This window comes from Trachinotus anak, unplaced genomic scaffold, assembly GCF_046630095.1.
Source record: "Trachinotus anak isolate AG129_WGS33_773 ecotype Australia unplaced genomic scaffold, CSIRO_AGI_Tana_v1 ptg000016l, whole genome shotgun sequence".
NCBI lineage: Eukaryota > Metazoa > Chordata > Actinopteri > Carangiformes > Carangidae > Trachinotus > Trachinotus anak.
This window is the reverse complement of record NW_027273867.1, coordinates 7,020,241-7,047,177: the sequence shown is the minus strand read 5'-3', so window position 1 is coordinate 7,047,177 and position 26,937 is coordinate 7,020,241. Positions and strand designations below refer to the sequence as shown.

Here is a 26,937-nt window from a genome sequence, read left to right as displayed (position 1 = left end):
GAATAGCCAAGCTGTCTTTTCCATTACTTCGTATTCATGTAACAAAAAATAATTAGATCTAATCTGCATGAGAAATAAAAAATATATACTAATAATCATCTGTTTATGGTGATCAACTTGACCCAGACAGATGTGATCACTTTAAGTGGTTTACAGTGTGTGTGTGTGTGTGTGTGTGTGTGTTGTAACTATTATAATATTTGAGTTTCTGTGTCTCTTAATGGTCTAAACACAAGAATACAAGGCATTGCTTTGACTAATAGAACACACAGTAAACACCAGGACACATAAATGGTGCATTGAAAATATTTTATTTCTTTTCTGTGTTAATACATAATTAGACATTTATATTTTCATAGAAATAGTATATGTATACACCACCAGTCAAAAGTTTTAGGACACCTAAATTGTTCCAGCTGTTATTTAAATTTAAATAATTCAACATCTCAATGTTTCTGAAATTAAAGCTTAGAACAAATAAACAATTGGACAACTAATTGTGGGATATTCATGTTGAACTCAACTGAATCTAAGTTTCTGACTCATCCAGTCACTGTGACGTTCTTTCTACAATGGAAATCAAATATAGTTCAGAGAGTTGGTCCCAACACTGTTGCAGAAGTTCCCACAAATGTTTGTCTTCCTTTGTTACTTTCCTTTTTCTCACACTTTCCTGATGCCAATATACAATACCAGGTCCTGCAGTACAGTACTGTCCTAATAATGCATCAGAGGGGGTTGTTCCAACACTGCCTTTGTACAGATCTGTAGGAACTGTTTGCATTGATTTTCAAGGCTTCATTTTCGTCATTGCCGCAGGAAAACTTTAAGTGAACGAGTTTCTTAAATTTCAATAAAAACTGGAAAAATGGAGGTGTTCTAAAAAACTCCTGCCTGGTAGTGTGTATACCATGGATGTGAACGATAGCAGAGTCATGCTAGCCCTCATGAACAGGTTTTATCCCATGAACATCAAAATGGACAACACAGACATGATTGTACGTAAAACACCGACTCCATTATTCTGCTGTAAATCCATGCTTCTTGGTTATTTGCTTCGACATAAAGTACAAATATATGCCATAAGTAAACAGTCCCATTCTTTACTATGTGCGGGACCTTAGGGTAATTATTCAAGGTTCTCAGTAATCACTTGTCCAGTCATCTACAGTACAGGCAAACCAGTGGGGATGAAGGTGATGACTTCGACTAGTTGGTAGCCTTCTGTCAGCACAGGAGGATTATGCAACCAGGAGTTAGGTTTAAGGCTGCGGTTACTGAAGATGCACGTGGTGTTTTAGTGGAACGAACTGTACTACTGGAATATTTCTTATATTAAGATTACTTATTAAGTAATATTAAGATTAAATCTTACTGGGGGCTTAAAACATTCATACAAATATCATACCGAGAGAACGACTTGTTTGAAAAATGCAAGGTTGTTAAGAACACAAAAAAATGTGCTGAACTTTGCAGCAGCAAATATCGTTTGCTACCAGAATCTACATGCACACAATGTGGAGCAATGCTTGATGACTGATCAGATATAATTTGGCCATTGTGTTATGTTTTCAGATCCTGTTCGGTTTTCCAAATACCACTGTTTAACCCTGCAGCTCAAATTCAGACTTGTGCCCAGACATTACCACCCAACTGACACCTCTGTCAACATTCAAATATCTCACCATACGGGGATGAACTTGGAGCTTTGACACTGCAAACCCCACTGGGTGTCATGATCTCTCTCCCTCTGTGTCAGTCACTCCCAGCTTTATTTACTGTCTGACTCATCTTCCTTTCCCTCTCTCTCTCTCACTCTGTCTATCTGCCTGTCTTTAGCCTCTCAGGCTCCATATACGCACATGCCTCATTGGACGTTCACCTTGAGCAGCTGTTGAGTCGCCTCCTGCAGCCTCAGATAGACAGAGACAGAGCTGTATGGGCCAGACCTGCCTTCTGCTGCTTCCCCCAAACGTTTCAGTTTGGACTGCAGCCAGCTGGAGAATGGACTTGGTGCATGAGTGAGTGTTTAAGTGTGTATGTGTATGCGTGTGTGTGTGTGTGCTCGGACTAGACCAGGGTAGGGAAATTACCACTTCAGGTTAAATGCTATTACAGTTACAAAGCACATTTGCACTTTTAACACACACTATATCAGATTTATGCTCAATGATTCGGATGGTGTTTACCCCCCATGCACCTAGTATAATGAGAAATTTAGAAAAAAAAAACCACTTTGGCAACATGGTGGCAAGGCCAGCCTGAACAGTGGCTCATTTGATCAATCACAACCACAGACTGACAGCAAACTTATTCTGATTTTCAACGACAAGAGAAGATGCAGCCGCTAATGCTGAAAATAAAGGGAAAAATCCAGCCTCCTGAGTAATGTGCTTGTCGCCTCTAATTGCTCAGTTTCACCTCAAACAAAAATGTGTTCATGTTAGCTGATTCAATTGTGCAAAGTGGAGATATTTTGTTTGGCTTTGCTGTAAGAAAGCAGGAGTAAGTGACGTAAAAGTCCTGCCAGCGTTACTTTTCAAGCAAGAACTGTAAGCAGCATTCACATCTGACTGAATCTGACTGAATCTGACAGTAAACACACAGATTCCCCACAATTGTAGCGTGATTCTTTAAAAAGCAAACACTTGAAGGTGGAGTGAAAAGCCGGTCCTCACAGAGAGGCTTCAGACATGAGAACGGCGCAGACAGTCTCTCCTGGAAAACTGCTGCACTCGGTTGTTCATGTGAAAGGTGACAGAAACAGAGAGAGGTTCTCACCTCTGCACTGCTGGCCAATTACTGTGTGGAGTGGGTCTGAATGTCGGATCGTCCGTTTTGGATACAGTTACAGATATGGTCGGACATGGACCTTCCCTCCGACTACGACTAAAAGGTGTGGAGAGGGGTTTTCAAAGCTATCCGACCACTGGACAAGCGGTTCTGACAGGGTATACTGGCCCCTTCAGAAAACAGACGCAGGCTGCTTTAAACTACTGCTATAAATAATTAAGCTGAAGAATGGAGAGTGTATTTGGGCTTTTAATGAGCCGACGTCTGTGCAAAAAGAATACCTGTCCTCTTCTCTTTTTCATGGCAGAAAGAGACGGAACACATGACAGCACCGACGAAACAGGAAGGGGGAGTGAACTCTTTTCCACTCTAACTTTCTCAGACGCAACCAGATACACTTCCCTTCAAAAAAGCTTGACATTCAAATTTCCAGTGTCTATCTAGTTGGACTCTCTTTGTTCTACTATGATGCCCCATCACTTCTCAAGAGTCGAATGCTTCAAAAATTCACAAGTCTGCTCTATTAGTCTCTTTCTTTCTTCTGTGCAGGTGAAAAACACTTTCTTTGGCTTTCTCAGCTTGATTTAAGAGACCAGCGCATCACTGAAGTCATTATTCATGCTACACGGTCTTTCTTTTAATCTCCCTTCTTTCAAGACACACTTGTTTTACACCCATTCTTATGGTTTGAGAGACTTGGTACTGCGTGAATGAATCTGTGGTTTTTTTTTTTTTGCACATTCATCTCACATTAATAAGTAACTTACCACCAGAAAACAGAAGCAGGCTGCTTTAAATGATCACTGCCGACGGATTAAACCACTGGAGTTAAGCAGGGATTGACGTTTTCAGGAAGTGTTATGTTACTGTTCATTTCATTTGAGTTTTTTTCATTTTTCATTTAACTTTGTTCAGGAGCTTTTGTTTTGTTTTGTTTTTGTTACATCTCTCAGCCTTTTCATTCTCCCATGGTGCCTTGAATTTCTTGGTCAGTTACATCAAAATACTTGTTGCTGGCAAGTTATGTCCCTTGTCACAAGCTAACTTAAGCTAACATTATCTCTATGAGATGGTTAAAATGCTAAATGAAGCTAAGATTACCTCTATGAGTTACTTTTTAACGACAACTCTGTAAAAGGGTCTTAAATATGCACATTAGCACGATAACATGGAATCATGCTTGCAGAGGCTGATACTACATCAAAAAAAGTCTGTACTCTCACCAGCTGAAGAAGGCATGGAAATAAAAATACAGCATCCTTGTATTGCGGTGTAGAGCTTCGAATGAAAAATGTAAGAGCACAATGTTTCGGTATGTCTTCTAACATAACTCAATGTGTTGCTGCTTAGCTTCCTTGTTCATATTTTCGAACAGTATGTTTTTACTTTTAACGTTAGAGGAGAAAAAGCATGGAGGACGGGAGCTAACAGCTGTGTTTGGGGAACTCAGGTAACACTGGCTGGTGTTGCTGGTGGGTAAATTTCCCGCTAACATTAAGCTAAACTCTCAAACAGTCCAGGACCAGCTTCACCACAGTGCAATACTACACAACTAATGTGCTGTATTCTTATACAGTTTTTTTTTAAAAAAACAGAAATAATGTAACCAAGCAAATTGATCACATTCTCCTCGGCTGTGGAAGTAACACTTGGTTACTAGCTGGACATGCAACCATTTGCAGTTTATATTAGAGCAGATTATCACAATCAGTTTAATCCATTACACATACTTTTCCTCTTGGGTTTTGTAACTAAAACAACAAGAAGCCACCCACCAAACTCTTTAAATGTGTATTGCTTTTATGACACCACATGTGCTTTTATATAGTGTTTCTTTTTTTTTTTTACCTATCCCTCCCTTTCCTCTGAGTTCTCCTCTTTCATTGATTCCTTCATTCTCTTCCTCCCTACCTCTATTTCGCCTCACTTGTTTACCAGGTAAAGTGTCCATACCAGCCAGTCTGAGACGAAAAGGTGATAAATGAGCAGAGGAGCGAGGGATAGGCAGTGGGCCGAGGCCGAAAGGAGAGAGGGGAGAGCTGACGCAGAGAGAGAGAAGGTGGCTAACGGGAGTCTGAGAGTGGATATAATGAGAAACAGGGGAGAGGGAAGCTGGAGGAGGGGGCGCGAGGAAGGGTGGCGTGATATATGAGAGAGCATTGCAACAGAGGGATAGAAAGTGAGGGGAAAGTCATAAATGGGAGAATGACAGCAGATGAGGTTGGCTGGAGATAGAGAAGGAGGCTGATAAAGGAGAGAGTGGAAAAATGGACGGCAGAGCGTAGGATCGCCATTCTCGCAGAACCGATGATTGAGATGAGAAAGTAATGGCTGTCTCTCTCAGCACGGCATTTACATACGCAAGGCAGTATTTAAATCCAGCATGTGTGAGCGTGTCTGTGTGAGCATGTGTGTGTGTGTGTGTGTGTGTGTGTGTGTGTGTGTGTGTGTGTGTGTGTGGTGCTGATTAGCAGTCATCTCAACCAGCCAGGCATTCAGACATTCACTCATTATCTGTAATATGGCTGCGACTCTGCTGAGTTCAGCTCTGCAGTGTTTTCCTGACTTTTTACTGAACTCCTCTGGTGAGCGTCGGTATCCAGAGCCGGGGGTCCAATATATTTGTAATTATGTGGATAACACATCATAATTGAACAGGAAGCCCCAAAGAAGATAATGCAGCTTTATCTCTAGCAGGGTAACTCTGATGGCCCTTTGCTCCTTATCATAAAACCCTTGATGAAGTGGTAACTGAATAAGTGAGAACGTTATGAATATGTACACTATGATTCCTCCTTTAATGGTAAGATGTCTGGGTGTGCTTAAGAACTAGGGCTGCAAATAATAGTGATTTTCCTCATTGATTAATCTGCCCATTTAGTTTTGCTTCTGACTTCTCTAGCCTGTCTGTGGCACTCATCCCAGACCCAGTTGTTCCTTTTGCTGAGTAATTTCCTGGAAACAGAAGCATACTGTAGTTTCAGGCAAATGTAACTCAAAAAGGAAATTTGTTGGCAACTCATAATAGCCACATACTAATACACATTTGGTGCTACTGAGTATACACCATGCTACAACTATATTGCATATGTACGAATAATGTGGGAATGACTCATAATAATCGACAGTGCCCATCCAGGGGGAAGATTAATGAGCAGAGCTGTATGTGAATGAATAGTATTCATGTGGTAATAAAATAAAGGGCTAGCAATGCAATCTTCCTAATGTGAATCTTATGTTAAGTTCAATAAAAATTAATTTTGGCCTTTTTTTAATTGTAGTTTCCCCAGTATTGTTAATGACAGATAAAAATAAAATCCATTCTTTCTGGATCAGGGATTGGCCCTGTCCCAACTCCTTCCCCACTGCTTTAATCGAGTAATAATTTCCTTCATTAAATGTCAATTAAAGATATGTATATGAAACAAAGATGCCGGCAAATCTGGACTGCTGAGACATCTAAAGCTGTAACCAACAAATGACTCTTAAATGATTCTTGACAAGAATCTAATATCTGTGAATCAGCCTTATGCATTACAGTTAACCCTGGGACACCCAACCCTCTGTTGTGGGTGGTCCACCTAAATTAAAACAGGCTATTTTCGATCATTACACCTACTTATAAATGTAGACATCACATTTATTGCACGGTTGGGCTGCCGGGCTGCTTTAAAGGTGGAAAGACACCATATTTTTCAATTTTCAGTTGTATACTCTGCTGTGCACTGTGTATGAACAGCTGGGCGTTCTTTTAAAAAGTGAACATAATGACTGAAAACACTCATACAAACATATCATACATGTTCATGTGACATTTCCTGGTACTAGCAGGAGTTCTACATAATGCTGGCTGTTTGTATGATTGCATCTTAGATGACTTTACACCTGGATATAGTGCATTTTCACTCTATCTCATGATGGTCTTGAGTGCTTAGGATGCATGTTAATGACTTTGCGAAAAGGCGGGTATGAGTGAATCCAGTGAATCCACATTTCAAAACAGGCTTCAGCCACACAGCCGGATGGATCAGCTGTGTGCCTCTACATCCTGGGATCTCTGCTGCTCTTCAGCCAAACCAGAGTGGAAACCCAGCCAAACTTTGCCCTGTCCATACATTTCATTGGATGTGCAGGAATGATGTGCCTGCATATCTCCATCCTTATTCCCTGCACATCCTGCTGCAGACCACAGACAGCATATGCAGCATGTGCCATCTGAAAGCTTTAACATTTTGATTTGGAGTAAGACACTGATTTGATGAGAGATTGCCCGGTAAATCCTTGAACCTCGCCTGAATCATGGCTGTATTCAGACAGCATCACTTCATTCAAATGAGCAAAATATCAGGTGCTGTAAAAAGAAAAAAAAAAACAAAGATTTTATCCCCACACTGACAAGAGCCTTAAGGATCCAGTTGAGAGAGGAGACAAAGAAACAGATGCATCACTTAACTCATGATACAGAGAGAGAGAGAGAGAGAGGAGACAAGACTCCGTGTACAATATGTCTGGCCCACTATCAAAACAATACTGTAATCAAGACTGGGATTGTGAGGGCTCAAACAATCACAATAGGAGGAGCACCAAACGGTAATGTGCTTATTAGAAAGATGTCGACACCGGGAGAGAGATGAGCTGCTACACAGAGGGCTGTAGTATAGACGGAAAGGAGGTCAAGACAGATGGACAGATAGAAAAAGAGAAAGTCCTTGTTTTAAAACAGAGCTTAGCTTGTTTTGTTGTGTGCTGACTGATACCTGGACCTAAAGGACCAGCTATTCCTGTGAGGCAGACTACATTCCTGCCATCTCTGACCAGCGATACAAACCTGAAGTTGAAAAAAAAAAAAGAAAATCACTCAGACATTCATGTTTGATGATCCACTCCTGGGATTTGATGCCACTGATGAAGAGTAACCAGAGCCAAGCAGTTCTCGTCAAGTGGAAACACCGTCCACTCTGGTGCTTTGACCGACAGCAATTTTAGGTCTCGTGTCTGTGGGGGCTGTCCGCACTAAGTGGTTTCGTCCCCTTCTGTTTGACTGTGATTCTACAAGTTCAGATTTGTGTCCATTGTATTTCAAGAGTTCTTCACTGTGTCAAGCAGAGTTTCTGTGATGGTTAAACTGTTCTTCAGTACGATGGTGTCTGAGAATGGCTTTCTGTTGGTCTCAGGGTCTGGAAGAGACAAAGTTACTGTACTTGATGAGAGAAAAGCGACAGTAATAGTTCAAAGACTCTTACTAGGTCAAAGATCTGTAAATATGATGGTGTTTGTTTTGTGTTATTTGCCAAAAAATAGATGTTCTCATTCCTGACTCTTCACCAAGCCCAAATAGCTACTGTTGTTCCACCTGTCAAGTTTTCCACCGTAGCACTGAAGCAACTGCAGTTTACAATGACAACAAAGGTTATTATTAGCAATTTTTGAAACAATGGGTCTGTGATTTCAGACAGAGGTGGACAAAAGAAGGGTTCTCATTTTTACTGGTTGAAATGAAAACTGTCACCAACAGCTAGCTAAATCTATGTCATTGCAAATCTTTTCTCTTGCTCACTTATTTATGTTTCCAGCTGACTCGTTTTAAGAGAGGAAGCCAGTGAAAGGGTTTTAAATATACACTTGACATTACATTCTCTTGACATACATGATCTAATGCTAGAAGGCAGAGGCTGAAGTGAAATGGAAGTCCTTGCCCTGCAGCTTCCTCACTTTTCAGCCACCTGACTCCTGAATCAGCTTTTAGTATTTATAGAGGCTGATTTCCACTCGTTCCCTGTCAGACTGTATATTGTGCTTTCCACACTGTAGCTTTCCAGTCTCTCTTGTCTGTTTTTGACGATCTGCCCATTCTTGCTTTCTCCTTGCACCTTCTGCCTGTTTAATCTGCCCGCCTGTTTGCCCTTGTCTGCTTCTTCCTGCAGAGTGAACTGTTTTGAACTTTAACCCGAGTCGTGCCATTGAGTCCTCCTAAACCTGCAAATCATCAACTGAAAAAAATGGCGCACACAACTGACACTAGTTTAAAATCATAAACTCAGTTTGTGATACCCACATAGCTGATAATTATGTGAGTATCAGATCAGGTAGATTGTTGCATAATAACAAAATAGAAGGAAAAAAAGCATAGAAAATAAGTATTTATATAGTATTTGTAAGCAGTATTAATATAAGATAGGTGCATTCTATAAATGACAGTCAGTAAAGACTTCCTGTTACTCACCTGTCCTGAGGTTCGAGGAATTGGTTATTGCAGAAGGCGATGCAGGGCTGGTCTTAGACATTAGTGCGTAGTAGCCCCCCCTGTGGGTGCTCAGGGGTACTGCACTCTGAGGAGTTCTTGGCTTTGTCCTTGTTGTTGTTGGGCTCATTGTCTTTAATGATGTCATACTGACGGCAAAACAGGGCGATCACTCCTAAAGAAGGAAATGGGCATGGTAATTATTTTGTTTGAAAAGAATAAAACAGCTGATGGAATACATTTTTCCTTTGGTTTGTGTTTGCTCTCCTCCATAGTGAGGTCAGAGGTCAATATGGACAATTCAGTGTGGTCTCTTTTATTACTGGTCTCAAACCAATGCAAATAATTCAAATTAAATTACCAGTTCCACTTTTTGGAAAATATACTTACTTGCTTCCTTGCTGAGAGTTAGATGAGAACCATGTTTATATCTGTCCCCTTAATAAGCAGCTACAGCTACAGGCAGTTAGCTTAGCATAAAAACCGGAAGCACAGGGAAAGAGCTAGCCTGGGTCTGCAGAAGGTAATCAGGTGACAAAAGAACAGAGGGTTGCCAGGCAACCAGCACAGTACAGATAAAACAAACAACATATGTTTTTCAGTATACTTAAAAGTGCTCTTAGATGGATTATTTTATCTTTGGACCAGGTTAGCTGTTTCCCGTCTTTATGCTAAGATAGGCTAACTGCTTACTATCTTTAGCTGAATTTTTACCATATAAATATGAGTGGTATCAATCTTCTTATCAATCTCTTAGCTCTGTCCTGTTTGCATTTATCTAATATATTCAAATGTAGATTTCCTTATACCTAATATTGACTATAGCCCCTTTTTACACTGGACAAAAATCCCACAACATCCAGCTTCTGTCATTTAATTGCAAGAATCCAACAAGGATTCACACCCGGGTCAAATGACCCTGCAGTAGTCATGGGTATTTATCGGCTCTGGCTCCAGTCGGTAGTGATGTGAACATGAACACGCTAATTTTTGCCCCTTATCCGAGCTGTGACAAACACTGTAAACAGACCTGTCACCTGCTCAGCACGGTGCCCTTAAACCAGAGACACCATGGCTACACCTTCCACTGAGAGTGTTGCTGCGCTCGGCTGTGAGAGGCAACAGAGAGGCAAACTCATCTGGCGCTGTAAAAAGAGTCAGTCTGCGTTTATCCACCTCCAAAACATAACCCTGCTGACAAATACTGATTCTTGCAACTGTGCTCTGATGTGTCAATAAAGCAGACAGATTTCAACTGAGAGAAAGAGAGCGTGAATGTGGTGAAATGTGCAGATGTGGATATGAACTTGATGTTTAGATAGCCACGTGAAACCTGCCTTCAGTGAAAAAGATTAAAAATAAGGCAGAGAGGAGACACAGATGCGAAGAGAGATAGGAAAAAGAGAATAATTCATGACGGTGGAGGAGTATGTGGAGGGTTGAATCTGGCCTGATCGGGCTTCAGTCTTGGCTGTTCTGCTTATGTCAGCCCCTGCTCATCTGATCACTGCAATACTAAAGAGCTTGATGTGATATCTCACTGTGATATCCCCCAGCATGCCCCATAGGCCCAATTAAAAGCTGAAAAACACAATTCACCTCCTTCCTTCCTTTTTCCCACCATCCTGCTTTCCTTTTTTCTTTTCTTGAGACACAATTGCTCAGTTTTCCACTCCTTTCCCTCACTGCTCCCTCTCCAACTCCCTTTGAATCTCTCTCTCTCTCTCTCTCTCTCTCAGCCTCTTGTCCTCTCATGGGTAATTGGCAAAGAGAGAGCTAGCCTTTCGCTGTTCCTCTATATCCCATATACAGTATGTGGGCCATATTTATATCTCATTACATTGGTGAAGTGGGTTAGGAAGGAATATTTATAGCTGTGTGCAGCTGTAAAATGGTGCTGAGATGCACAAACAGATATCTACAACAAAGAGCTAATGAACATCCCATAAATGGGATGTTCCATTGAGGGAAAGTAAACGTTTATTTAAAAGTAACTTTAAACACAAAGCTAAGTCCTCCCTCTCTGACTGAGCTGCAGTTTCTGTGATTCCAATAGTTAGAAAAAGACTGATGTGATGTTTTCAATATGGTCTCATTATAATGTGTGAGTCAGCCAGCAGTCTAACCTGGTCAGCATGATTTGTCAATCTTTGGTTTTCTTCAGCCAACCCAAATTCCATTCAGCATCAATTGCAACAGAATATTGTACGAGAGCAATAACGTTAATAACTTAGTGGCTGATGACCAGTTATCCTATGGTTTAGACTTCTGTGATGTACAAGAGGTAAATTAGTTTATTTATGGGATCCTATACTGTGATTAAATGATTATAGTGTAAAATAAAAAAACAAGTTGCTGAATCGCCACTAGGTTTGCTGTCAGACTGTTAGCATTGCATTTGAAACCACTGGTTAAGACAAGCTATTGCTATACTACGTTGAAATAGTGTGTGGACTTGCTTTGCTGATTTATCTGACGGACATTTGTGATTATTAAGAGAGAACATCTGGAAAGTTCCTTTGGACCACTGTGGAGAACTGCTTCCTCGCTGGTGCAGTGCTACTGTGGACTGACCCTTATGTATATTCCCTGGATTCCTGAGCACTGACAAACTTGCATGTTCCTTTTAGTTTATTGTTTGTGGGCACAAGTGAAAGGCCATTACAGTTTTCAAGGTCTCTGTGCTCCCAAGCCACGACTCAGGCCTGCAACAGGAGTTTTACTTTACATTTTAGTTTAAGTTGCAGAGTGAGTGTGTGCATGTGTGAGAGTGTGGGCCCACACCTGCATGTTGATTTCCCACATGAAAGATGCTATGCACTTGTGATAGTAGAGCCCAATCTGAGGTAACAGATGGGAAGTTAAAAGAGACTTTAAGTTATGGAGAGGTTATGGGGGATTAATGAATAGCTACTGTGTTGCTTTTACAGTAAACTTTCTGTGATATGCCATCATAGGTAATTCATGTTTTTGTAAAAGGGTATATGGACTTGAGATGCTGTAAAAACCTTAATCTTATCAGAGGCACTACCAGTTACAAGTAGAAGCATTAGCCCCATTAAATTTCAGACTGTACCCAGGGGCCCGACCGTAATACCACTACACCGAGCAGATTCACTAAATATTATAAAGCTACATGGGATGGGTGTTACAGTGGTTTTTAGGAGTAAACCAGGCACTCACTGTACTGACAAACTGAGCTATTCCAGATCACTCTAATTAATTACATTTAATCAGTGTCAGGTCTCTCATATTTCAAGGTAATCTCCCAGCGCCCTCACATTTTGTTGTTTCTTCAAGGAAACTCTCATAATTTGTATGACCCTCAACCTTTATCATCAATAATCATCAAACACAGATCGATATATTTTGTATGTTTGTCTAATATTATACAAGTTGCCAGATAGTGTGTGAAACACAAGCTAGACACACAATCCCTTGTGTTCCTCGAACTCTCCTGACTCATCCTCTACCCCTGCCACCACTACATCATCCCTGTCTCTGACTGGGCAGAGGGGATTTCTTCAGACTCCAAATTTGTACTGCCCTCTCCTCCATGAACTGCAATCTATAGATCTCGACAAAGCCACTCTTAATTGGTTTGACCTTACAGAGAGAACTCAGACTGTTGTTGCTGATTGTTTTCAGTCAAGCCATTGTACCATCAGAAATGGGATGCCACATAGGTCTATCCTTGTTCCCTTGCTGTTTTTATTATACATAAATAACATAATTGTCCTTATCAATACTTTAAAGTCAGCTTTTTTGCTGATGATACAGTTTTATATGCTCCACCCCAATCAAGACCCCGGCTCACCTTCAGTCTGCTTTTGATGACTTCCAATTATCACTCCTTAAGCACAGACTAGTCTTAAATGCAGACAAGACCAAGTACATAGTTTTCTCCACCTCCACCAATGACTATTAAAATTATATTTTATTTCTTTTGCTGATTCATACAAATACTCAGGAATTGTCAAGACTAATATCCAACATTTGATTCAGAAATTAAAAATCAAACTAGGCTTCTTTATATAATGAAAGAATATCTGTCTTCTTCCAACCACAACACCAGTCAACCTTCATGTCTGTCTGCGCTACACTTTATCACAAATGACAAATATCTCATCATTGTTCTCTGTATCAGTGGGTTGAACCTCCCTACAGTTAAGAAGAAATAACCATCTCATGTTATTCATTTATAAAGCTTCCAAACTACGTCACATTTCTCACAGTACATAATCCAGTAACTACTTAACCTTCAAAATCTCCCATGTTCTTACTAATGTTGGCAGAACTGGTTTCAGGTACTATGCATCATTTCAATGGAATGAACTGCAAACTGCTCTCACTGGAGTCTTATTTTTCCTGGGAGATTTTGAAGCTTTATTATCTGATGTTTTTTTTAATTTTTTTATGACTCTTTAAATTGTTTTTCTTAATTCCTTGTTTCTCAGCTCCTTGTGTTGTGTAATTGTGCTGTCTCTGTTTTGTTGACTGTGTTTTTGTGATTGCTTTTTGTTCTCAGGTCTCTCTTAGAAAAGAGAGGTCTCAATGAGGTTTTCTGATTAAATAAAGATTTTAAAAAAATACAACCTACCATACATGCTAACATAAATTACAATAAGTTTATTTGTATAACATGAAGCTGACTGTTAAACTCAAAACTAAAAAAGGGCTCTACAACATACTACAACCCCTGTCTTTGGTTTAGATAAGGACTGTATGTTTCTGTGTGTTATTTTATGTATCATGTTCAGTGCTCTGAGAAAATTCCTTTCAGGGTCAATAAAGCAAAGAACAATAATTTGCTGATTTTGATGAGTTTAGGGGTAAAATTCAACGTCAGACTCTGAAATGATGTCTTTTTTTTATAAAAACACATCTTCAACAGAAAAAACAACTCAAACTCACTTCAAGGATTTTACTTTTACTAAAACACATTTCTGTCCATTTTGACAAGTTACTATAATAGCGTCTTGCCTCCTGATACTTTACTTTCCATTTCCATAGTTGCTTTTTGTTGATGGGTGTACAGAATGGAAGCCTAGATCTGATGTGTTGTCATCACCCAAAATGCACACTAGCTGGCTTTGCATCATTTCAAAAGCACTGCAGGATAAAAAATGGTCATCACAGAGAGATGACACCACGACCAGTGTGTGTGTGTGTGTGTGTGTGTGTGTCTTAATAGGACCTCAGTCTGAGAGCTTATTTGCCCCAAAGACACTGGATTCCTATAAGATCTGCGGTGATAAATGTGCGATGCTGAAGAGGAGTATTACCTGCCCACATGATGAGCACCACTACAATGATGATGAGTTCTCCAGCCCTCAGCTGGGCGGCCTGACCAAACTCCTCCATCGTCACTTCGTCTGGAGAGAGAACACACACACACACACACACACAGAGTCAACAAAGTGCCACTGAGGACACTGCGTTTTATTGTCCCAGAGAGCAAATGTGAAATTGCCATCACTCTGGAAGTCTGCAGGGGAAGATAAAGGAATCAGACGAGGCGACAGGAGAGCACAGAGGCTGCCTGGTGTAAATTCTGCACTCTGGTCAGTGTAATTAAAACTAAGTGAGAGCAGAGGTCCACAGAGACAGAGAGAGCTGGATCCTGACCCTCCGTCACTCACTGTTTCTCTGACAGCTGCGGCGTAACATCAATCACAGGGTTAAAGGTTCGAACACCGTCCACTACAACCTCTCACTCTCATGCTAACCTCATTTCCCATGGTCAAGCTGCCCCCCCCCCCCCCCTTCCTTCCTCCACTCAGGACTGCTTCCCCTGTATAACATCTAAAGGGTTGAACACACAGAACAAAGACATCACTGTCACTGATTTGACTGTGCTTGCAATTTGAGGTGATGTGAATATTCTCACAGGAAGTGTTGACCACACACTGGTAAAAAGGGGGTTGGTCTCTTCAGTGCAATAAAATACACATAACATAATAAAAATAATAAAATAAAGCTTTATCTATAGACCACTTTGTATGCAAGAGATGTAGCTAAAAGTGCTTTACAATAAAAAAACAAGGAATAGTACAATAAAATAAGGGTGAATAAAAGGACAATCAAATTAGACAATCAAATATAAAACAGGAAAAATAAAAACAGGAACCAGTAAGAATTGTAAAATATGATGTTATGATGATAATGTAGCAAAATGCAAGAGGGCTTCACCTCCATAATCACATCAACATTAACAAATCACTAAAGCATTATAAAAAATCTAAATGATCTCTTTCATTTTGAAATATAGTCACAGTCACATACATTTGTGAACTGTAGGCAGGGTTGAGTTCTCCCTAAGCCCGGTCTCTTCGGGACACACTTTTGTTGTCTGGATGAATCAGGGGCAATGCTTCTTCTCTGGTCCAACTTGCTCTCAGGTCTCTTGTTGCCATGGTGATCCCTCTGCGCTGAAGCTGAGACGTCAAGCTTGACAGAGGGGAGCTTATACTCTAATAAATTGGTAATAGCAGATTACATGTCTCCGTTGTAAAGGCAGAGCTCAGATTTTTTTTTCTGATTCAGTCGGGCTGGGTGGGACACTGTACGTCTCTCTGTGCGGAGGCTGCACACTGACCTTTCTTTAAGTCAGCAGACCAGGTAAATGCTTACCTTCGCAAGTGTGTGTATAAGTCGGAGCATGTGTAGCCATCTTGCATTATTCAGCATATATTCTCCCTTATACACATTCTTAAATTGCAACTAATGTTTATTTTCATTATCGATTAATCTTCTGTTTTTTTTCTTGATAAAATTATAAAAAAATTTAAGATAACCAAAAAGAAGAAATCCCCCCCAGTTTCACAGGATCCATAGTGACACCTTTAAATGTCTTGTTTTGCCTGGCTGACAGTCTACCCACAGATATTTATACCTGCATTTACTGTTTGATAAAATAGATATCCTCACATTGAAGAAGCTGGAACTATGAAATGTTTTGTACTTTTGGTGGAAAATGACAATGAACCTACTATAAAAAAAGTTGAATATTTTTCTGTTGATCAACTTATATCGATTATTACACATCATAGCACTTCTTAACATTTATGTTATTGATAAAACTTTGTGCAGTTAACTGACTACTTCAACAATATAAGCTGTGTGACACTCCAGTTATGTGCAGAAACACGACACTGGTGACGTACAATAATGGAAAGAACACATGGAGACTTTGTTAATGTTTATCATTTGGTGCATGGTGGGTTTACAAAGCATGTTAATATTAGTTGCAGGTATACATCACTTGCCTTGCTGCTCTTTTGTCAAACATACTACTTTGCTTTCAGTTCACCTTGTGACCTTTGACCCCTGTGTGCAGAATCAAAATGCTGAAATAGAACACACCAAGCTGCAGTCATACAGGAGAGCAGTTTGAACGACTGCCAGACAAAGCAGCACTGTAAATCAGGTTAAAGTTATGCCTTAATAAAGGTCAGATAAGCTTGTTACTGTGTTTGTTGTACACGACAGCTGCAATAATCACAGAGGCTTTAATCGGGTTGCAGTCAAATTATCGGATCCTTGTATATTGTTGTGAATGTGAAGCAGGTTGTTGCTGCACGGTGCTCAGTAGACTATCGGTGATGAATTAAAGGTTGAAACGGTTCAGACAGTGAAGAGGCTCTATAATATTTTACCGCCGTTAAGGATTGATTTACAAAACTGCAGAACTTGCATCTCTCTATATATAATGTAATAACCAAAATAAAACCTTATATCTCCACATTTGCAACCAAAGATTTTACGACAGGATGAAAACTTCAGTGCACCCAAGACTTTTGCCATAGACAGACGGAAACACAGGCAGGATGTGTGTTGTGTTGCATTGCGCCTGCAGATACTAAATGGTGTCAGGCTGATTAATACCCGCTTAGAAGGGGAGGAAGGCAGTAATGGCTGAGAGATTTAATCAGGACAGCTAATGAATGCTTCCACAAACACACACACACACACACACACACACACATACACACACAGGGAACTTCCATCAAAGTCGAGGCAAACAAAACGAGTCAGCCCCTTCAACATCAAGACAAACTGTTCCACTAAACACCAAAGTCACATGACCTCACACACAATAAAATATAAGTCTAGTAACAAATATTTCTCTCTAACGATGAGTCTTAGAATCATATTTTTCTTAACACAATTAAAGACATCAGCCATAGGTGTTTGATAGTTTCACGTTTCCTTTTGTAATTTTATCCTTTTCAAGAGTTTTTTATAAATCAAGTGTCTCCATCTTTAGTACTCTCAAGAAGTTAAAAATGGATGTGTAATATTTTGACATCTATATTCTGTTTAATCATTGTTCCAATGAAGTATGATTGTGTATTTGTCTGTGTCCGCATGGTTACAAATAGGATGTTGGCTTAGATTTTACCTTCTGTTTTATAGCTTCCTTCACTTGCCCAGGGACTGCAGATGGAAATTAGGAAGTAGCTAAATCTAGTAGAAAGCATCTTGCCCATGATGTAATAAAATTTTACTTAAAAAATGTTCTAATCACTGTGGCATTTTTGCACTTGTCAATCAAACACTGTGTCCAGTGTTGTAACTATTTCTCTACTGACATTTAATTTGTGGAAGTGTGGCATTTTTCGTCAAGTGATCAGCCATAGTATCTGTCAGTCTTTGTGCTAAATCCTGACTTAGACATCAAACTAATATAAACTACACTAAATATACACTGAATCATGATTCTTTTACAGCAAATGGCAATTGACTGTGCTTGCCACCCTTAACTAGACAGGCCTATAAAACTTTGATGTTAAATTAAACCCTATTCATGACCATGACACTCACTCTATAATATTCCCCCAAAGTATACGAGAAGGTCATCAGTGCTATAAACTTCAGGTAACATTAAGCTCTGTCCTGTTCTTTACAGGATTTGGTTTTACGCTCCATCAACCCCAGCTAAACTTGTAAACTAGCTGCTGTTAGCGTTAGCTTAGTGTTAGCCATTTTCCTAAGAACTGTTTAAATACAGTTATGTAAGATAAGCAGCAAATAGTGCTATGTTTGAACAAAATCTGTTTTTCTTAACATACTTATAACACCAGGACTTACTCTACACTGCTATACAAGAATTATTTATTTCCATGTCTTCTACATGAATCATCAGCTGGTGAGGATGCTAACTTTTTACCTGGGACATGTAGCTTTAGCCTGAGTTGATTTCATGTGCCCATAATATGTGTGTGTATGTGTGTGTGTGTGTGTGTGTGTGTGTGTGTGTGTGTGTGTGTGTGTGTGGCATTAGACCCATTTTATACAGTTTATTCATTTTAAAATTAGTCATCTTTAAACATTAGAAGGTAAGTAAGCCAGAAACATCCAATGCAGCTAATGTTAGCTTACGTAATTAGCTAGCTCGCTTCAGCAGATAAAGGCTACATCCACACCACTACGTTTTCATGATAAAACAGCATTTTAAGATGAAAACGACCTCAGTCCAGACGATTGTTTTACTCTGAATCAGAAATTATTTCCATCCATGCTATCACATGACCATTCACCTGAAATCAAGGACCCCTATTATTTCAGGAATCACAAAGTTTTCACTGTGAACTGCACATGTGTTGTGCAAGAATGTAAAGTTTGACAATTGTAAGACCAAAAACGACCATTTACTAATGTAAAATTGCCTGGATTGTTGCTTTCACTCTGCAAAAGTAACTTAAGATGTATATTCTTATTGTGCATATCTAGTTTGAATACCTCTCCCCCCTTCTTTCCATAGGGACAACAAAAAGCTCCCACAGGAGGGTGCTTCTAGGGAATACACTGCTCCCTAATATCCTCACTTTCCTCTCTTATCAACTTGCTGCTGATGAGCGTTTAGCGTTTGCTGTGTCCCTCTGAAGCAGCTGCTCTTGGCGCTGTAACTGGGTCGGACGTGATAAAATTGGAAGTACTGCAAGCCGCTCCAGATAACAGCATCCTCTGCATTTGAGAATGAGAACAATACAATACATTGTATGGGAGGTGGGTCCAACAAAGAGGGGAAATTCTGTGTTTTATTGTATTTTTTCTTTGTCTTGATAAAGAATAAACAGAGCATTAGTCCTCTGCTGTGTTATTGTTTCTGATCAAAAGCTGTATGCATGTACGTGCACGTGTAGATGTATGTGTGCATGTAGGTTTGTGTGTGTCAGCAAGGGACTCTGTGTGAGTGTGAGTGCTTGTGTGCTTTTCTACTTACAATTGTGTGCTCTCGCATATGATGAATTTTAATCTACCTATATGAGTGTGCTTGTTGCAGAAATAAAAACGCATTAACATATGTTGTGTAACATTCATCTTTTTCGGCTTTTGATGATGATTTCCACTGCACAACGTCTGCATGTTTGAAAAGTAATACATGACTCGATCACAGTGTTTTGTATTTAGAACAGTGTAAGGGTTAGGTCAGATAAAACTTCCAGTAATAGTGAAGAGTGAAATGGGGTAAACAAGCTGCTAATAATAGGAAGGAGTCCTAAAACCCAGAAATTAGTTATCATGTTAACACTCCTGGTTCTCTCATCCTAAAGTCTATGGGTTTTGAGAATGGGTTTTTGGTTAGATGCCTGAAATAAGGTCTGTGGTTAATACAAGCTCAAGACATTTTCACCTTTTATTCAACAACATAAAATACGTCAGTAAATGGCTTTTGTAGAAGAGGTAAGAGCTAAGTTCGCTCATAGCCTAACATTTGCTTTTTCCTTTTGGTGATTGTATTTAGGCTTCAAAAATCCTAAAAAAGTAAAACATAAACTTTTTTTTTTTTTTTTTTGCAGTAATCCAAAAAGCCCATGTAAAAATCCCACTGGCTTGTTTGTCTGAGGAACCAGGGTGACGCTAACATCCGGGTTAGCCTACAAAAATACGTCACCCCTACGGCACTGGAATTTGTTTAAGTAAGTAAAATACGGTTTACGCCAAGAATTAATCAGATTTTCTCCCTTGTGATAAATTCCCAGAGTGTCAAAGAAACCTTTTTAATAAAAGAGTGACTCACCTGGACTCTTGGACGCCATCTTCTCCGACTCTTTGGGCGTCCTGAAGAGAACGGGCTGACTGGGGGGGCTGCTGCCTCCCATGCTAATGCTCTGAACGTGGACGATGTACTCGGTGTCTTCATCCAGATCCCACAGTGCACAGGAGCGTGTGGTGGTGTTCACCTCCTGGATGAACCTCAGCATGCGTACATCCTTCTTCTGCAGATGAGAGGGGAAACGGGAGCAGAAGAAGAGAGAGCAGGCTCAGTGTAATGTGATACTTTATTGATCCCTGCGGGGAAACTCTTTGTATTTTGGCAGCACCTCAGCAGAGAAAATACAGGTCAGGGTTAAACTTATGCATCAGGTCACTGTCTGATGTTTTTAAACCGTAGATTATAGAGGGTTTAGTTTTATTCCTACAGGCCAAGATCAAGATAGTGGGGGAACTGCTCACTATTTGTAATTTCTTTGACATAACAATATCTGCAATGAAAATCCCATATCACTTTAACTAAAGGCAGAGTTCAGCTTTACCTTGCTCCCTAAAGGCAAAACAAAAGCACTTTCAACTTGTTAGCAGAAATTTAGTGGGTGCACGTTTTATCAAATGCAGATTTTCCTGCTGATGAGCCCTCCTGTGGAAATTCTGCCCTACAGGTTGATGTGGTGCAAATGTGTACACGTCTCTTTTGGTCAACGTTCAGAAAAAAATCTGAAATAAACCCTCATGGGTTTTTTTTTTTTTCTGGCAGTGTAATTAAGCGTTAAGAAACCGAGTGCTTCTCTGACCATGTACGCACTGCTTGAAATGTACATTATTATCCAGCTAAGACTGTTTGCTCGGGTCAATTGGTTCCTGTTAGATCAAGAGCAAGTCTCCTTGGGGGGGTTGGGGGGTTATTTACCAGGCAATTAAAGTTGGGAATTTCTGAACCTATTAAAACTGCACATCGACAAAATGTACAGTTGAACAGCAACTACAACTAATTGGCAACTGCACCACTGCGCTTTAATAATGTCAAAAAATATTGAAAAAAAACAAAAAGCATTAATGTCAATGGAGGTGTCACTCCTAATGTTATTCTTTGTCTTTACACTCACTGAGCACTTTATTAGGATCTCCACACTAATACTGAGTCGTTCCTCCCTTTGTTCTCAAAACAGCTTTTGTTCTTTGTGACACTGACTCCACAAGATGTTGGAAACTGCTCCATGTTGACATGGCTGCATCTCACCATTTCTTCAGATTTCTCAGCTGCACATTCATGCTGCTGATCTCCTGTTCTACCTAATCCCAAAGGTGTTTTACTGTTTTTACTGCACTGCTGCCGCGTGATTGGCTGATAGGATAGCTGCATCATTAAGCAGTCTACCGAGGTTCCTAATAAAGTGCTTGATGAGTGTTTTTAGTTCATAATTATGCTCCAACCTTTGAAACTACAATTTCCATAATGCTTTTGGGGATGTAAAGAGGAAATTCATTTCACATTTTCATTGGATTCAGTGAGTTATGCTCTGGACTACACCTTGGGCCCTGTTTTTTAACCTGTATTTATTTACATTTTGGCAAACTGGCATCATTGAGTTTGTCACGTGAGCTATTAACAATCTGTTTGCAATGATTATTTTGATATTGAAGAAAACTGTGATGTAATGTGATGTTTATCAGGCCAGTCAGTAAGTTATAAGGAGTGTTTTTTATGATTTCTAAGAAGATTTATGTGCATTTATATGCAATTGATATAAAAAATGAAACAGTAAGCCACACTGAGTGTAAAACAATGTGTTAAGATCGGATGGAGTAATGATGATGGTTGAAACCATGTCCAAACTTGTCACTTTCTGTCTGCACACACTTGCACGAAGGGCACGACACACAGAGAGGTACCTGTTGGGTGATGGCGAATCCGATGACAGGGTCCCCCTCCAAGATTTCCCATGTGACCACTGCGGAGTTGACCTCGAGCTCTCTGATGGTCACATTGAGCGGAGCTGACAGCAGGGTGTCTGACACACACAAGCAGCACGGCCACATGAAACGGATAAGGAGAGACGAGGCATGAATAGTTTGTCTTTAAGTCTTGTGAAACACACCACAGATGCTCTTGTGTAGACCTGAACACACATCTCGCCCTCTCCATCACTCTCTCTCTCTTTCAACTTTCTTGCTCCCTCGCCCCGCCTTCCCTAAGATCTTCTCTTGTCTTCCCACAAATTAATCTTCCTCTTTTCATTAATACCAGGCCTAATTAACCACACACGGGTCTCTTGGTGTTTCCCTTGAAAAGACATTCTTTCTCATCTGTCTTTGTCGAAATGTTTCTCACACACTCACACTCACACTCATTTTCCCATCTTTACCCTTTTCTCTCTGTTCTCTCTCCTGTCACCCACGCACATCTCATTAAAGTGTGACTCATGAGGATGTATTTCCTCTGTCATACTGACAATTGATGTTAATGTTTGGGATAAAAATCTCACACCACAGAATGCAGCACATTTGTTTGTTAGGAGATTAACTGTGATGGATTAAATCATAGTCTCGCTTAAGTTTCTTCCCTCATTACCTGTAAAGGGAGCAGAGAGCGGAGAAAAACCTCATTGCCAGGGTTCTGTGTGTGTGTGTGTGTGTGTGTGTGTGTGTAGGTGTGTAGGTGAGCAGGCATGTGTGTGTTCTAGTACAATGTCAAGGTCTGACTCTGACATTGTTTTTACAAGTCAGACTCATGGGGAATACAGACCTGACTCTGATCACGGAAGACCTTGACAACACACACACACACACACACACACACACACACACAGGATTAGCACTAAAATGAACGAAATGTGCATTTACCAGTTGTATGCTATAAATATAAATATTCCCAATCGTCAAGAACATACGTATTTCCATTTAATTGAATTAGTTTCTTTCTTAACACAACTATTATTCCACCAGAACATAATAATAATTCCCACCAGGGGAATGCTGAGAAATAAAATGTAAAATTTGCATATTGGTAAATGCCAAAATGTAGTCTAACAGTAGCACGACAGTCGTCAAAAAAAGAAGTTAGCACAAATGAGAGCTAACCGTTGTCTAATCTTAAATGTTCAATGCCTCTGCTGCTTCACTTGACGAGCTAACAAATTTGTACTGTTACTTTAAAGTGATTTTAAATTTCAAATTTTAAAAAGCAGCAAATAGCCCTACCTTTATCCACTATTTTTCCACCTGTACTGCCAAATTCAGAATACATACTTCTGCACATCACTTCTCAGAAAGTTTTGTGTCATTGTCTGCGCGGCGCAGCTAGCGTCTTGTGCTAATGAAGCAAAAACAATCGCGACATTAGCTTACTAAGAACGACAGTGGATTTTACCAAAGTCCTGCTGTGCTTATATCCTATGAATTTGTATGTCATTCATTTTTTATTTCCTTTACTAAATGACACTTCAAATTTGAAGTAAAAATAGAAAACGCTATCTATCTGGAGTTTGCTAGCATTAGCTAGCGTTAGCCACCATAGGCTACTGCTCATGCAGGACCAAGGCTGTGTTCGGAACCGCCTACTAACCACAACGTACTATTCATACTAAGTGTGACGTCAAAATGAATATGTAGTGCGTTCCAACTGCATAGTATGTGAATTTTGTGTATGTAAGAAATACCTGGTTGTATACTAGACTACGAAGAATTTCTCAGTATGTGCCGTGAGCATACTGGACGTACTCAAATGCCCCATGATGTATTGCGACTCTTCAAACCACGATGGCGGCCAACGAGGCGGAGGCTCCTGGCACTGGCCTGCAACAAACCTATACAAATGTGAATGTGCTCCTCTGGACACTACACCGGCCAGCTGCCCTCCCTAAATCTCCAAAATCGTGAGAGCAGATTTACAAATAGACGGTACTTATATATACGGACCTAAAACTGTAAGTCTATACAGTTATGTTCTTGCCTGAAAAAATGTTTCAACTTTAAAAAGTGACCTATTAACAGTGTTATTAGTGAATATTGTAACAGTCTCTAAAATCCCCGCCAGTCGTCACTGGCTTGTGCAAAATGCATTCTGGGATATTGGCTGTACACTTCAGTGTGAACACAGCTTGGTAAAGGCAAACTAATTTGTTAATTTAGTAGGTAGTATACAATATATACTCAAATGAGTATGTAGTATGCGGTACGTTAGCAGGCGGCTCCGAACACAGGCCAAGTGAGGCTGTAGCTGCAAAACGAGTGTTGAGTCGAGCAAGGCGGCACTTCATTTCTTATGAATGCTCCTTTTTATCTGGAAGAGGAAAATTGCGCTATTATGTCTTTCAGAAGTTACCAAGTCGCCCTTTAACACTGCTCCTCTGTACACCCTAATCTCCAGCTGTAACCTTCCCCACTCCATTTAAAAGTGTGCGTCTGTGTGGTACAATTACAGTAGAGCGCTCCTGCTCTCTCTCTGTTTACCCGCCAGATTACCAGCAGAGATTGCGGTCTGTCACTTACAGCAAATTAGATTGTCACATTGTCTCACATCTCTGCAAATATTGAACCTCCTGCCTGAGACTTGTTCGGAGAGTCAAACGATGATGTTACAGGAGGAAGAGCGGACTCTCTTTTCTTCTCTCTGTCCTCTCCTGCTCACCGCGAACACAATCCTCAGAGCACAGCAGAGAAAACTGGAGTGTTAACATGGTGCTGGTGAAATTAATTATTTTTTTTTTTTGGTGGGTGACAAACTCTCAGTGGCTCCCAAAGGCTCTGTGCATGTTTGTTGATGCAGAGCAGAAGTGTGGTGTTAGTTCACGTACATGTGTGATACATAACTATGACTCCCTGTTTGACTAGCTGTTTTCCCACTGTTTGTCTTCCAGCACTCACACACACACACACTCACACACACACACACACACACACACACACAGACAATACAATAGCAGAGAGGGATTCCCATCCATTCTTAAGCTGTTTGCTGCCAAAAATGCCAAGAGCTGGCTGCAGAATCACAAAACTCCCTCTTAACACTACATTCATCTCCAGCCTCAGGAAGCCAAATACCAAATCTCTGGAGGCTGAGATAAATCCCACACGATCATATCACCGAGATTTGGGCTTTTCAAAGCGCTATCTGTCATCTCTCCGCTTATCATCCAGATCCAATGTTGCAATGTTAAGATCCTGAGCCTGAGATGAATATTCCTCAGGAATATAAGCCGCTGCAGGTTAAAAATATGCAATATCATGAAAGATAGATGAGGTACTATATCCAACATGCCTGATATACGATGATTAGAAGCTAGGCTGGGTGTGGGGCTTTGAATAGGAATAACTCATTTTTGTCTAATCTCATTTTATATTCCTTCAGGACGTTGATGGATGCTGAGGCTGAAGTTTGAAAGCAGGGCCGCACACTTTAAGGCTGCAAATAAGGATCATCTTCATTATCCGTTAATCTATTGATTATTTTCTCAATTAACCAATTCTGAGTTAGGTCAGTAAATAGTCAAAATTGCAACGGTAACATCTTCAAATGTCTTGTTTTGTCTACCTACTTGGTCTTAGGTTGACTTTTATTTTCTTACATGAAGTGCTGATTTTTCCAGTGTATTTCCCTTAAAAACTGACAACTTTCTTGAAACAATCACACAGTATAAGAAAGATGATTTTTTTTTTTTGTCTTGTTTCAAAAATAGAAATATGCTCCAAACTAGGGAGGAAAACTTGGCTTATAAAGCATGACATAAGCCTAAGTCTTGGTACAGTAGGAGACTAAACTGTGTCAGCCATTTTTTGGCTTTACAAAGCTTATTGTTTCTACCTAGCTGATGCAAATGTTGGCGCTGATGCGCACAAAAACACGCACATACCAGCACACGCAAACACATCCGTAACAACATGTGTCATGTCAGGTGCTTTTCCAAAGGGACCCGCTGCTCTTTTATGCACTACATGCACCGCATTGGACAGCTGAGGTCCGACACACTGATACTACACACAGCATGTGTTTGACCAGCCAGTGCATCATCACCACCTTGTTTACTCGTGATGGTCCCTCATCAACCTGTGGTAAAACTCACCGGCGTTAACGGAGGACACCGAGAGGAAGCCCAGCAGGAGCAGCAGCACCGCCGCAGACAAGCCTGGTTTTGCCATCCTCCTGCTTCTTCTAGCGGAGCTTCACATCCTGCGCGGCCCATTTATAACATCCCTTTTAACGGGAGGGAGCCAGCATCCCGGTCGGTGCCGGAATGGAGACTTCTTGTCCCGGAGACTGAGGCTCACCTGAACTTGGACGCTGCAGCAGAGGCGCAACAACAGCCAGAGGAGGGAGGGAAGAGGAGGGGGGTGGGCTGGGGGGTGGTGGTGGTGGGGGGGTTGCTGTTCGATACCGTGCTCGGAGCCTCAGCGGCGACGGCCCCAGACTTTCAGTCCGGCTGCTGGTGACGGAGCGGCGGCGTGGAGAGGCTTTTACTACGCGCAGAGGTGAGCGGAGCGTAAAAAGGAGTGCGCAAGTGCTGCAGAGTGCAACGTGCAGCCACAGCAAATGACTCTCTCTCTCTCTCTCTCTCTCTCTCTCTCTCTCTCACACACACACACACACACACACACACACACACACACACCTGCAGCAAGCCGTGCATGGTGAAGTACCTGCCAAACCTCCAAAGAAAGAGTCGTCCATTAATATTCGTAAGTGGTGTTTATGATGCTCATATGATTAGTCGATTAATTGATCAGTTGTTTGAAAGACACTTTGACAAATATGATGAATGATAATCATTAATCATATGCATATATATCACTGACAGTAGATTCCTCAATCTGGGGATTTGCTGCTTTTCTCTGTTTTATATAATGTACATGTTTATTTAATATCTTCTGTGGCTCTGGAGCTTTATATTGTCAGAGAAAGT

At 40.6% G+C, this 26,937-nt stretch overlaps 1 protein-coding gene across 5 annotated transcripts; it reads right to left on the bottom strand.

Moving 5' to 3' along the window:
• Nucleotides 1-295: 295 nt before the first annotated feature.
• fndc5b (fibronectin type III domain containing 5b) lies at nucleotides 296-26,376 on the bottom strand. Of its 5 annotated transcripts, none has more exons than XR_011693951.1 (6): nucleotides 26,101-26,375; nucleotides 21,932-22,050; nucleotides 20,061-20,259; nucleotides 14,320-14,409; nucleotides 9,017-9,209; nucleotides 296-7,970 (listed from the first exon to the last, which is right to left on the bottom strand). XR_011693951.1 is itself a non-coding variant. In XM_071500791.1 (5 exons), exons 1-5 carry the CDS (start codon nucleotides 26,174-26,176, stop codon nucleotides 9,070-9,072), a joined length of 624 nt encoding a protein of 207 aa, XP_071356892.1. In that variant the 5' UTR covers nucleotides 26,177-26,376; the 3' UTR covers nucleotides 296-9,069. The 5 variants fall into 5 exon arrangements, 2 of the variants coding, with proteins under 2 accessions (XP_071356892.1, XP_071356893.1); XR_011693952.1 differs by lacking the exon at nucleotides 26,101-26,375 and adding an exon at nucleotides 23,240-26,049; XR_011693953.1 differs by lacking the exon at nucleotides 26,101-26,375 and adding an exon at nucleotides 23,698-26,049.
• Between the last annotated feature and the right edge of the window lie 561 nt (nucleotides 26,377-26,937).